Below are 12,570 nucleotides of genomic sequence, written 5' to 3'. Positions count from 1 at the left end.
ACTGAAATCATGACAATCATGTCTTAACTTACAAATTCACCTACTCAGTCTCTACTGAAGAAATGCTGACTTGGCTGACAGTTGTTCAACCCCTACCAAAAGCCAAGCAACAAACATACTTAAACAAAAAAAAAGAGGACTACAAAAAAGGTACTCTTAAATGTTCATGTTTTTTAAAGTCCTTTACTCTGGATAACCACAGCCTTTTTGTATGTTTTGAACAGAAAGCTTTCAATATCTTCAGTCACTAACATGGCCCTTGGGTTAGAATGTTACATTTCATCTCAAGGTAGGTTACAATTTATCCAGACAATGGGGTTGATTGTAACATGTCACTGTCAGCATACATTTTCTCTGTGTTGTGCGGGCATTTTCCATTTGTAGACACTTGATGCACCGTAGGTCAAAAGAGCTCAAGGTTAGAGACACAAATGTCAAAAATATAAGAATTATCTGCATGCCTGCAGCAGATTGGCTCATAAAAGGCCAAAGTGTGCACAGCAGAACAATATGGTAAACAATGCACACGTAACTGGGCAGTACAAAGCCAATTAGGAGCTAGTGTTCAATAAAAACTGAGGTCAGGATTTGACCGTATGCAGACCTGGCAGAAGGACGAAGCAAAAGAACTGCTTAAATTAAACATAGAGGTGACGCAAAAAGCCACACTTCACCTTTAAAATAAGTCTATCAATAATTAACACATTGAAAAGCAACCATTTCCTTATCTACGTAAATCCAACATTAAATGGGAAAAAAGAGATAAAAAAGTGATTTATACTGAGGATAACCACGACGCTGAGAGCCAATGTGTAGTTTAATTAAATCGTGTAATATATTTGTGAACATTTTTACATTGAGGCAAGTGGTCATAAATATTACAGTATTTATTTCTAAATGGCTCTCAGGCAAAACAGTTCAGAGATGCCACATGGATTTGATGTAAAATCCAGCATATTGCGTTTATTGAAACATGTTATCTCAAGATAACAAATGCCCTGGCCCAGAGGAGACAGTAAAAACTTGAAATCACATGTCAGCACAGTTGCACCTGCAAGCTGATAGACAGCCCAGCTAATAAAAAAGATGTGGGCAACATTGCAATTCCACTCACAGGAAGGGACATTTGTGACATGGCTTCCTTCAGAGACTCTGTGTTCCCAATGGTTTGTAGATGGAGCTGTGCTACTGAAATGCAATGCCAAGCACCGAATGTATATCGCAGAGCACTTTAACCTAAACATGCCCGGGGGTAAAAGGGACTGACTGCGCAACAAGTTGAGCGGAGCTTAAATCCTTTCCCACACATTTAAATTGGATTCTGTGATGAGTATGATGCATTTTCATTGCTTTTTTAAGCACTAAATGAATTTTTAATTCTGAACAAATTATATACCGCAAATACCACGACTACTTTGTCAATGCTCAAGTCTGCGGCCTGAAGTTGAAGGCAGCAAAATTAGAAACTCAAATTTTAGTTATGTCCAAGTAAAACAGATTTCAGCAGTCTTTTACCACAAAGTATTTTCTAAATTCTAACATTGTGGTAATACCGTATTTTCCGCACTATAAGGCGCACCGGATTATAAAGCGCACCTTCAATGAATGGCCCATTTTAAAACTTTGTTCATATATAAGGCGCACTGGATTATAAGGCGCATAGAATAAATAACTCAACGTTGCTCAAACGTTAATGCAATCACAATATAGTAACACTCGAAATAGTGAAAACAACTACAATATATCAATAACTCAACGTTGCTCAAATGTTAATATCACACAACACACAAAATAAACACGTAACGCTTATTTTAATAAATTAGTCCTCATCCCCAAATCCATATTGATCCATATATATAAGGCGCACCGGATTATAAGGCGCACTGTCGGCTTTTGAGAAAATTGGAGGTTTTTAGGTGCGCCTTATAGTGCGGAAAATACGGTCAGTGTAGGTGTCATGTCTACAGACGTAGGTGCTTATACCGATGAACTGCATAAGGGTTGTTTTAGATTCGTATTCCAGTCAGGTCAATGAAGCTGGCGCACTGTCAGCTTTTGAGAAAATTTGAGGTTTTTAGGTGCGCCTTGTCGTGCGGAAAATACGGTAAATATAATTACAGCTTGTGCCCCTAAAAATGAAGGTAATCTACATAATAGGGTCGTAATACTCAATGGTAGATGGTCTGTTAAAGTTAAAAGTAGTTAAAAGTCAACATTTCAAATCCATCTACTCTGTGAGTAATGCTGTTGAAGTAAACAGAATGATAGTTGGTTAAAAAAGTGTTTTTATTTTCCTGGTGACAAAATAAATGTAAGGTCATTAAGGTGCAGATGCACCTTTTTCCTTTGAACGGTTGAATATGATTCTTGTTTGGTGGCATTGCTCCTCAGACTCTCTGAGTCAGAATTGCTTTTCTGTTTCTCACTTCTCCACTGTCATGGAACCAACCTTCAGTCTGGGAAAGGCACTTATTTTCTCCAAACTGCAATTTTGCTTGTCTCAGTTTTTCTGTTCTGAGACGCCCTCAAGTAATTCAACAAAGTAGAATAAACTCTTATATTAAACGGTTTCAAGTAATTTATTCCCCCTTTTCGACAGGCTTTAACAAGTCATACTAAGAATTAAATTCTATTTTCTAGTATGTTGAAATATTATACTTCTACACTGAGACATCTGTGTTTGTGTGTTACAATGATTCTAGCATTTAATTTTTTTTTTAAATAAAAAAGTCTTTACAACTAAAATGTCAAAATAAATTTGGTGAGTTTGAGGTTTAAAATGTTACGTGGGCACCGTGTTGGGTTAGGGTTCCCGTTAGTGTTTGTATGCATAGATGGCTCCTTCCGTCAATTGAGGAAAGAGACAACACCCTTATCTTCCGATTAGTCTTCTCCCTCAAGTGTCTGACCCCAACCTTCCTGTCACAGCTCATGGGCTCACTGCCTCCAAATAGCTAAGGCTGTTTGTTTAAATGTAAAGGTAATCAAGTCCAGTGTGACCCACAGAGACCGGAAAAAAGACAGAAGAGCGGCAGATGGGTCGATCCTATGGGATGGCTGCAAGGACAGGCCGCATCAGCAAGTCTTGCAATACCTGGCTGATTCTCATGGAAAGTTATCCATCTTGACAGAGAAATTAAACGTAAGGGTAAACAGTTTTGTATTTGTACATACTACCTTCATTAAAGGTGACACTTGGAACTCTGCTCTGCTTTTCACTGCAAATTAGGCAGCCTCGCTCAGAATAATTGCTAGTGTAATTGAACCGGCGAATGAAACATATTTTATTTGTAGTGAAAAGGAAAAGATAACCAGGTTTAAATGACACAGAGTCTTACGGCAGCTTTAATAGGTACACCCCAATCCAATGAGAATCAAAATTTTTGCTTTTATAACTGAGAATGCTCCATTTTGGACATTGCCACGAAGTGATTTCATAATCATTGCATCAACACTATTGTGCAGGCAGTTTGCTTTGATATAGAAGCCCACAATCCTGAGGAATATTTTCACTAGTTGCATTCAGTTCATGTACTGGATCTCATTTGAATTGTCCAGTGAATGTACATTATCATATGCAACATCACTGCTGGAGGCATATTTCAGAACCGCCAAAGCTTTCTGTCAAACCAATAGGATAGACACTGAAGAGGTGCCCATAGGTTAAGAAACCCCATTATAAAAGATTAAATGACTCCAGTGGGGGGAAAAAAAGTCCATCATGATATCATAAAATATGTGCATTTTGAATTTTTGTTTCCAAAATAGTCCAAATTATTCAACCTTATATCAAATATCTTATGATGAAATAGTTTTACCTCATCGAATTTATTTCAAATATGCAAATGAGAGTCAATCTGATTTTCATATAAACACACGTATCCTGAGAGGCAAGACTATCTGGCTTTATGTACTTGGTTTTTTTGCCGTGTTTTTCCAATTTCTCCATAAAAGTCATACCTATTTCACACTATAAAGACAGAAGGTAGCTTAATCATCTCGGCATGTTCATTAGCATTAATTGTACATATTTCAACTAGGACCAAAATAAAGGTTTGTATTTCTCAGCCTTTTGGCCTCGCCTTCAAGCACTCTTGGAAGGATTTTTCTGGAATACTCTGCAGTACAGTCATGATATCACATCTTCAAAATGGGTCCCTTTGATGACCCCTTCAAAGTTGCATTTTCTTCATTAAGCGGATGGAAATTTGGACCGCATGTCAATAGCATATTGGTGCCTTACTGATTGATGCGCAAACATGCTACTGCTGCTACCATCATAAGGTTTCAAAAAAAGAATATCAAATATACAGCAACAACAACTTTCCTGACTTTGCGGCTTATTTTGAGACATTCCGTTTTTTTTGTTATTGTTTTTGTGCGTGGCTGTCATTCATTACTGGCAGAAGTAATGATCACACATCCTGTCGAGGCCAAAGAAGTGTACTGCTCAAATAATGATATGGCAGTTGGTCATTTTAGTATCCCTTTAATGTGCCTAAAATTTCACTTTTGTCACCTTTGTCCTTGAGTGCAGGGCACAGAAAAGTTTGGCAACTGTACTGAATAAACACAACTTTAACCTTCACCATCATACTTTCTGCTCCATGATGCAGTCACTGTTAGAAGCTGATGACCACTACATAACTTTCTCAACTATGCCAAAGTTCCATCCTTTCACAGATACACCATAAGGGATTCAATACACAACTGACTTTTTTTTCAAATAATGCCCTGTGTGTCCTCTCTCCTTGACTCATACTCTGCACTCCTTTTCAAGTGTTTGTGCACGTACGTGTGTGTATGAGTGTGTGTTTTACACCACTGTGACCTCTGGACCCCTGAATCTCCCTGTTCTACAGCCTGTTGCTATAGGTACACTTCACTCTACAGTATATCCATGTCTCTTTCCATCTGTAGTGTGGGCAATGTAGTATTGTCAGGGTAGAAAAGGGCTCTATTCCCATGCAGTTTAATGCCTGAGGTGTTTCTCAGCAAAAGAAACCCAAGCTGTGTCATAAGCAAGGTTATTATTATAGTTAACAAAAAGCAATGAACTAGTGAAAATTGAAAAAAAACCCCATCATTCATGAAATAAAATGAATGAAATAACTGAAAGGACATTTTAAATTTAGAAAATTAACAAAAACTATCCTTAATGAGACAATGTCGTTTGGTTTAGTCTTTGTCCATTACTCTAATAGTACCGTATTTTCCGCACTATAAGGCGCACCGGATTATAAGGCGCACCTTCAATGAATGGCCCATTTTAAAACTTTGTCCATATATTAGGTGCACCGGATTATAAGGCGCACCTTCAATGAATGGCCCATTTTAAAACTTTGTCCTTATATAAGATATATACATTTGGCCTGCGGGTTGGACTTTGGACACGCCTGCTGTAGTGGCTCAATATTGGTCCATATATAAGGCGCACCTGATTATAAGGCGCACTGTCGGCTTTTGAGAAAATTGGAGGTTTTTAGATGCGCCTTATAGTGCGGAAAATACGGTATCTATCTATGCTACTGGTTGCTAAGTGTGCATTTCCGTGCTTAATTCATATTTGGAGTTGTCCCAAATTAGGCTAACGCTAGACTCTCTTGATTTCAAATGTGGAAATGTAATGACTATGTAGAATTCTGAGTGCAAATCCTGTAAATGTCTCATTTCACACACCACACCTCAGCCAATAACAACACATTACTGTTTGCTGTTATTCTTTATCCACATAGAGAAGAACTGAGCCAATCTGGAAGGACCAACGCTTAAAGTGAGAATCAAGCTGACACAGGGAAATGAACAGAGAAACAAAGTGTACTGATAAACTGTGACACTACCATTTGTAATCACTACATGTAGCTCTGCAGCAGAAAAGAGAGAGGGATGAGAGATGCAAGTACACAAGGAAAGTTCAGCATGTCCAGCCATGAGTGACACCATTACAAATAAACTAAACTCACATTGTCTGCTTAATAAGGTTGAGTACAAAGCCTATGGTGTGATGACAAATCAGTATTAAAAAAAAGTGCTAATATTACTGACACTAAACAATACTGATGAATCTTATTCACAAATGATTATCGCTGTGACACCTCTAGTAAGTCTCAAAAATGTTTCATCACTTACTGATCTAGGCACAGCAGGATAGGACTAACTTGTCACTCAGATAAGCACCCAATGAAAAAGATTGAGGAAATATTATAGACATGCGTTTGTATTTTATTGCTTAACTTGATGGTTGCAGTTGTTATAGCGACAGTGCTGAAAACTCTCTCAACAATGTTGCGTAATTAACTGAATCCATATGGCTTATGCCTTTGTTCTTTTCTCCCTGTTCCCGTCGTTCTAAATGAGGTTTAATAAGGACATGGATCGAGAGGAGAAAAATGGAGGCCAACAGCGGCTGAGCACATAACTCAATTATACATCACAGCACTCGTGTCGGGGACACCACAAATTGCGCCATCACGTGTCGATCAGAGACAATGCCCCTCTATTAGAAGACCGGGGTGGTGGTCCACCTTTTTACGATGAAGATGAACTACAGGGTAGTCTTAATTCTAAATCTATGTCCATATAGGTGTTGGATTTGTTACCAATGAGAACTGGACTCTGCCAAAGCTGTCTTTTGTTACAGATTATGTTAACAACTTTTATAAACACAATTTTTAGGTGCAGCTGAGGTGTTTGTTTTTGTTAGGTGGAAGGAAAACAATGTATCTTGAAAAAAAGCATAAGTAGAACAAGCTACAAAGAAAGGTCTGAGTACATATTCAAACCAGAACCTATGACTTTGAGGCAGCCACTTCTCAGACTGAAAGAAAAAAAAAATGAATGAAGCATTATAATGAATGCCGCTTACCCTTTTTTGAATTGTGAGAGCATGTCTTCTTGAATAGATTTGAAAAAAACTGCAAAGGCCACAATGTTCTATTATTTGAAATTCTGGACATGTCTGGCAATTTAATGACACTTACACTTCTGGCACACGATTGTTCCCACGGACTTAGTATGAAACACACAAATGTATAAAGAAGCCGTGCATCTACAAAACAGAAGAGGCTAAAAGATGCAGAACTATCATCTTGTTAGTAAAACCTTGTCAGAATTCTCACTTCTGCCAAGTGAGTGTCATTGCAAAGGAGAGAGCCGAAGGCATTGTGGGGGTTAGGATGGAGGGGAGGGTCCCTACACACTTGAAAGAAAAGGGACTGACAGGTTGATTTATTCAAAGACTGAGGAGTGGGTGAATCAAACTTTAATGGCTTTTGGGAGTGCAAGCCGTTCTCTCCCTCCGTTCAATCTTGCCCCATTCATGCCGTCCTTTTTTGTCTGCCCCCACTTCTCTCTCTCTCTCTCTCTCTCTCTCTCTCTCTCTCTCTCTCTCTCTCTCTCTCCTTTTTTGACAGATAAATATGCACTTATCACAACATAGCTTGTAAATCAAGGTGCTCTTCATGCTCAGTGAGCTAAATGACAGAAAAATAAATAGAGAAAGCGGAGGTGATTTAACATCGAGTTACATATTCCATGTTATGCCTCTGTAGCATTTTTAGCGTTAACAGCTGACATGCAAAAGATGCGCGGTAAAGTTGTTCTACACGCCAAACAGATCTTTGCCATAAAATCATTTAAAAATTTGATTATATTTTTAGGTTCAACTACCTTTTGAGGCATCTCTAATGTTTAACAAAGTCGGTCAAGTGAATTTATGATTTCTGTGACGGTGATTTGCATCCGTCCGTCCGTCCGTCCGTCCGTCCGTCCGTCCATCCATCCATCCATCCATCCATCCATCCATCCATCCATCCATCCATCCATCCATCCATCCATCCATCCATCCATCCATCCATCCACCCATCCATCCATCCATCCATCCATCCATCCATCCATCTGAGGCATCTCTAACGTTTAACAAATTCGGTCAAGTGAATTTATGATTTCTGTGAAGGTGATTTGCATCCGTCCGTCCATCCATCCATCCATCCATCCATCCATCCATCCATCCATCCATCCATCCATCCATCCATCCATCCATCCATCCATCCATCCATCCATCCATCCATCCATCCATCCATCCATCCATCCATCCATCCATCCATCCATCCATCCATCCATCTGAAGAGCTTATCCTCATTATGGTCGCAGGAGAGCTGGAGCTAATCCCAGCCAACTTTGGGCAAACACAAAACACATTTGATGCTTGCTGCATAAAGATGTCTTAGCACATTATAAATGTCCATTTGTGCAACTTACAGTAAGAAGTATATTGGTGGAAGTACAAAATAAACGGTCTCAGCAATGTCTGACTTCAGATCATACTTTCCCATCCCAATCAAACCATCCCAATATCTTTCTCACTCAATCGGCAACAAAATGAACAAGTGAAAAGAGCATATTATACAGTGCTTGAAAAACTATTCTATGCTTTATGGGCACAGTATGCCTACATTTAGATTGTAGTCAGTGAAGTATTATATCATGACTTCCATATAAAAAAAATCAGTGGTGCATTTCCTGCTGTTTGAGCGCATCATCCTTTCCTGTGCATCACTGAGCAGTGGACCTGAACAGTTTATCAGTGGATGTGTGCTCTGATATTTAATTTGAACAGAAATACTAGGTATCTATCATAGTTTGATGTTGTTTTTTTGTTGTTTAGCCCCAATAGTCAGTATTTATTGTTTACCATTGCATTTATTGGAAGTAATCTTACCAGTAAACCTGAAAAGTATGACTTTAAATTCATTGATGTGTGTGTGTCTGATTTTAATCAATTGTTTGAATTACATGCAGTTATCAAAATACAAAAATAAAAGAGATATTCTCTTTTCTTACTACTGTTTTTTTCTGTTATCAAATGTGATAGAAGAAAATTAATGAAGGCTTCCAACAGAGAGTACTGTATATATATGTTGATATAAAGCTATACACTTAGTACAAACATAACAAGCATAATGCATGATGGCAGAAAAAGCGTACAGAATCATTTCTGTTTGAAATATATGCGCAAATAGCTGCTTTAACAGCGCGAATCTGAAGAGAATGTAACCATATGTATTATACCAGCTTCAAATGAATGAGTGGGATTTGAAAAGACCAGATTAGTTTGTGGAGAGGCTCGTCGTGTTTACTGCAAGTTCCGATCAGAACTGGCAGGCATAAACAAAAGAGCAGATGGATAACTGTTGTGGGAGAACCAAAGATATTAACAGGAAGACAAGTTCAGGGTTTGTGTAATGTTAATGTATACAATTGTGGATTTTATGTCCAATTTATGCGAAAATCCGGGTAATTGCAAATGGTTCACATGCTTTACTTTCAACTGTAATACTTGCTTGGCCAATGCCCCAGAACAGTAAAGATGTCTGTTCTGGACCACAAGACACAGAAGACGACCCGTATCAGGACAGGCTAATATGAACCATTTGTGATCTTCTTGAAGAAGCCTTTGGTTCAAAACAATCAGGTGTGACCACTGTCTAAAACAAATATTGGAAGTAGCCCATAGAATCAGTGCAGAAAGCGATATCCTTCCTCTCACATGCCAACGTTTTTAGCCAGAAGGTGAACATTCTATCCACAGAATCGCCCACCTCCTTCAGCTCTCCACTGAATAACATTACATTTGTTGTAGGCCATTTTATACAGTCATAATAGTCTGTGTTTAAAAAGCAGGGGTAAACAACACAAATGCAGACTATGGTACAAAAAGTTGAAATAAAATAAAGCAGGTCAATTGGAGCATTATTGGAATAGCATGCAAAGGCAGGGTCGAAATTAAGATTTGATTGTGATTTTAAAATATTGAGGGAAATAGTCTGGAGACGTCTGGAGGTAAGTGAAAGAAGGGTATATATAATAGAATCCAACAAAAGACCAAAGTTATAAAGAGTTGCCAGTGACAGCTAAAATACTGAGTGCCTCATTTAATCTTTTTACTTCATATGCACCCCAGCCGTTCTCCTTAAATCCCACATCTCTCCCTATAGGGGCTCAGGGTGTTAGTGTCAGGCAGAATTCTCTTTGAGACCTGATCCAGTCAACCAGTAGCCACTCAACTCCGCAGCCACAACAATTTATTACAATACAGAAGTGACAGCGAGAGCAGACACGGAGCTATAATTGGGTTGGCTAAATCCCATTCATTGTTCATATCAGGTGTACTTCTTTGTACTTTGTGTGTGTGTGTGTGTGTGTGTGTGTGCATGTGTGTGTGTTCATTACATTATTGTTTGAACCTATCTTTGAATCAATAATATAACAAATTGATTATTGAACACTATTGCGTTATAATATACACAATGTCACTGAAAATTAATCTGCGTATTTTACTTCCAAATAACCAACATATCATCTAATAAGAGATTTAAAAAAGTATGTGCTTTATCACAAGCAGAATTATATTAATGGAAAGAGGCTGAAAATATAAAGGACAAAAAAGCATGAATAAGATCTAAAGGCAATCAACTCAGATATACTAATGTAACTATATTTAATGTAATTATTAATGGCACTAGTCAGTAAAAGAATAGTTATTTTATTAATGTTGATGATTTTTATGCAGCTTTTACAGTCATTTCATTTGCGTATGAAGAGAAGAAATATCAGACCAATATGCATATTCCTGGACCTGGCCTTGAATGAATTTTTAACAGCCCCTGCCCAAGACAGTTGCATTTCTGGGTCAATTGACTTATTTAGTATTTCATATATAGAATTAAGGTATAATATTCACCACAGTAACATTATTCTTGAGGATATTTGCAGTTGTGGCATCCAGACTCTGGCGACTGAGTGTCTGGTTTGGTCTTGCAGTTCATTAACACATACAGAGAAAACACTCGGAGCCCACCTGATTCCCTTCACCATTTTTATGGCTCTACAAATTAAAATGACATTAAGACACACGATCCCCAGGGCTGTTTGACTTGCTAAACACATTGCGCTGTACAATACAGTTGTTCTACTAAAATATTATGCAGGATTTATATTAATGAGAGTACTGTGGTATGTTGCAGCATGATGGAATGGTGTCATGAAGTTAATGAGTCCATGTGAAGGAGCTTCCAAAATGTGCATAGACAGCAGTTAAGGTGGAGAAATCGGTATAACAAAGGCGACACGGTGAACTTGATTCCTAAAGCGGACAATTCAATTTGAACTGCCCCTTATTCTTAACGCGGTTGAACTCTTTGGGTGTGTGCTATTAGACAAGACACATTGACAAATACGTTTGGATAAGTAATAAGAGTCTAACTTGAAAGTAGAGAGAAAACAATACCAGCGAGTGGCTCAGTCTAAACGGTCCTCTTTATTTGCTTGGCTTAAAGGATTGGGGAGAGAAAACCACAGCAACTTTAAAGATTTGGTGAAAACTCTGAAAATTACGGCTTCAATATAAACAGACATTGTGTGTGTTTGTGTGTGTGTGTCTTTGTGGCTGTGTGGATTTAGCTCCCCATTTGAAGTCCTGCACTCCAGTCTGGCAATTACTTCATATCATGGATTAGATGAGTAGGAGGGCAAAGAGGAGAAGGATGGTAGTGAGTAGTGAGGCACCAAATCCAATGAGAGGTCAGAGATGCACAGAAACATGCTACGGCAAAAGGGCTTGAGGTCTTGAGGGAATATTTTCTTCCCTCCAATGCAGGTTGTACAGTCCCTCAAAAAATTAGCTCAAAACAAATTCCACATATCTTGAGGAGATGGCCGATGCGGTAAAATTCAAACAAAGTGATCTTCATTCATCATCAGTTTGACATCTGTTAGCTAAAGTTGTTAACCCAGTTTTAATTACTTTTTTGTGATTACCATATTTTCCGGACTATAAGGCGCACCTAAAAACCTAACATTTTCTCAAAAGCCGACAGTGCGCCTTATAGTCCGGTGCGCGTTATATATGGACCAAATTCCTAGATTTATAATGGCCCGAAGCATTGTATCATGAAATCAATCATAAGTGGCCCGCTGAAGACTATGAATCATGAATCAAAAAGACTATGATCATTATTTTGTGATTATGAAGTAATTTTTTTGCGTCTGAAGTTGAAATAAAAAAGATGAAATGGAGAATGATTTGATTTGCATTGAAAATCTGACATGATGGATTAATGGTGCGCCTTAGAGTCCGGTGCACCTTATATAAGGACAACGTTTTAAAATGGGCCATTCATTGAAGGTGCGGAAAATATGGTACTTTTACGGGTTCTGATTTCAGTTTTCATATGATGTAATTTTCTTTCAGAATAGCATTGCAATGGTGAACCTGTTAAGTAACAGTCCAACACTGGCCAGTGACGTTTTCAAAATATTAGTCGCAGGAGTGAGTAAGTTAGTCTTTAATTTTCTTTCAGCCTTACCTCTGGGATATGAACAGTGTAAGGCTGCCCATGAAAAATTGGCGCATTATCATTCACATCTCCAATTTGGATGTTGACTGTGTCTTTGACCACCTGAGGAAGAAATATTTCAGTCAAAATATGTTCGCCACTCACAACACGTAATCTTGATTCCAGAAAAGACAGAACGCGTAAAAATGACTAAAATATTGTTAAAAAAAAATTA

At 38.2% G+C, this 12,570-nt stretch overlaps 1 protein-coding gene across 4 annotated transcripts in view; it reads right to left on the bottom strand.

Annotated features, from left to right (window-relative positions):
- Positions 1-12,570, bottom strand: part of cdh23 (cadherin-related 23) — a 124,739-nt gene that overhangs the window by 85,200 nt on the left and 26,969 nt on the right. For all 4 annotated transcript variants that reach the window (XM_088384578.1, XM_088384577.1, XM_088384579.1 and 1 more), the window contains exon 6: positions 12,366-12,458. In XM_088384578.1, the coding sequence (XP_088240704.1) occupies positions 12,366-12,458 (93 nt within the window). The remainder of the gene's footprint in view (positions 1-12,365; positions 12,459-12,570) is intronic.

This window comes from Syngnathus floridae, chromosome 9, assembly GCF_059516105.1.
Source record: "Syngnathus floridae isolate MCC-2025c chromosome 9, RoL_Sflo_1.0, whole genome shotgun sequence".
NCBI classification, from domain to species: domain Eukaryota; kingdom Metazoa; phylum Chordata; class Actinopteri; order Syngnathiformes; family Syngnathidae; genus Syngnathus; species Syngnathus floridae.
Note: the sequence above shows the minus strand (reverse complement) of the source record. Positions and strands in the feature narration are given on the sequence as shown.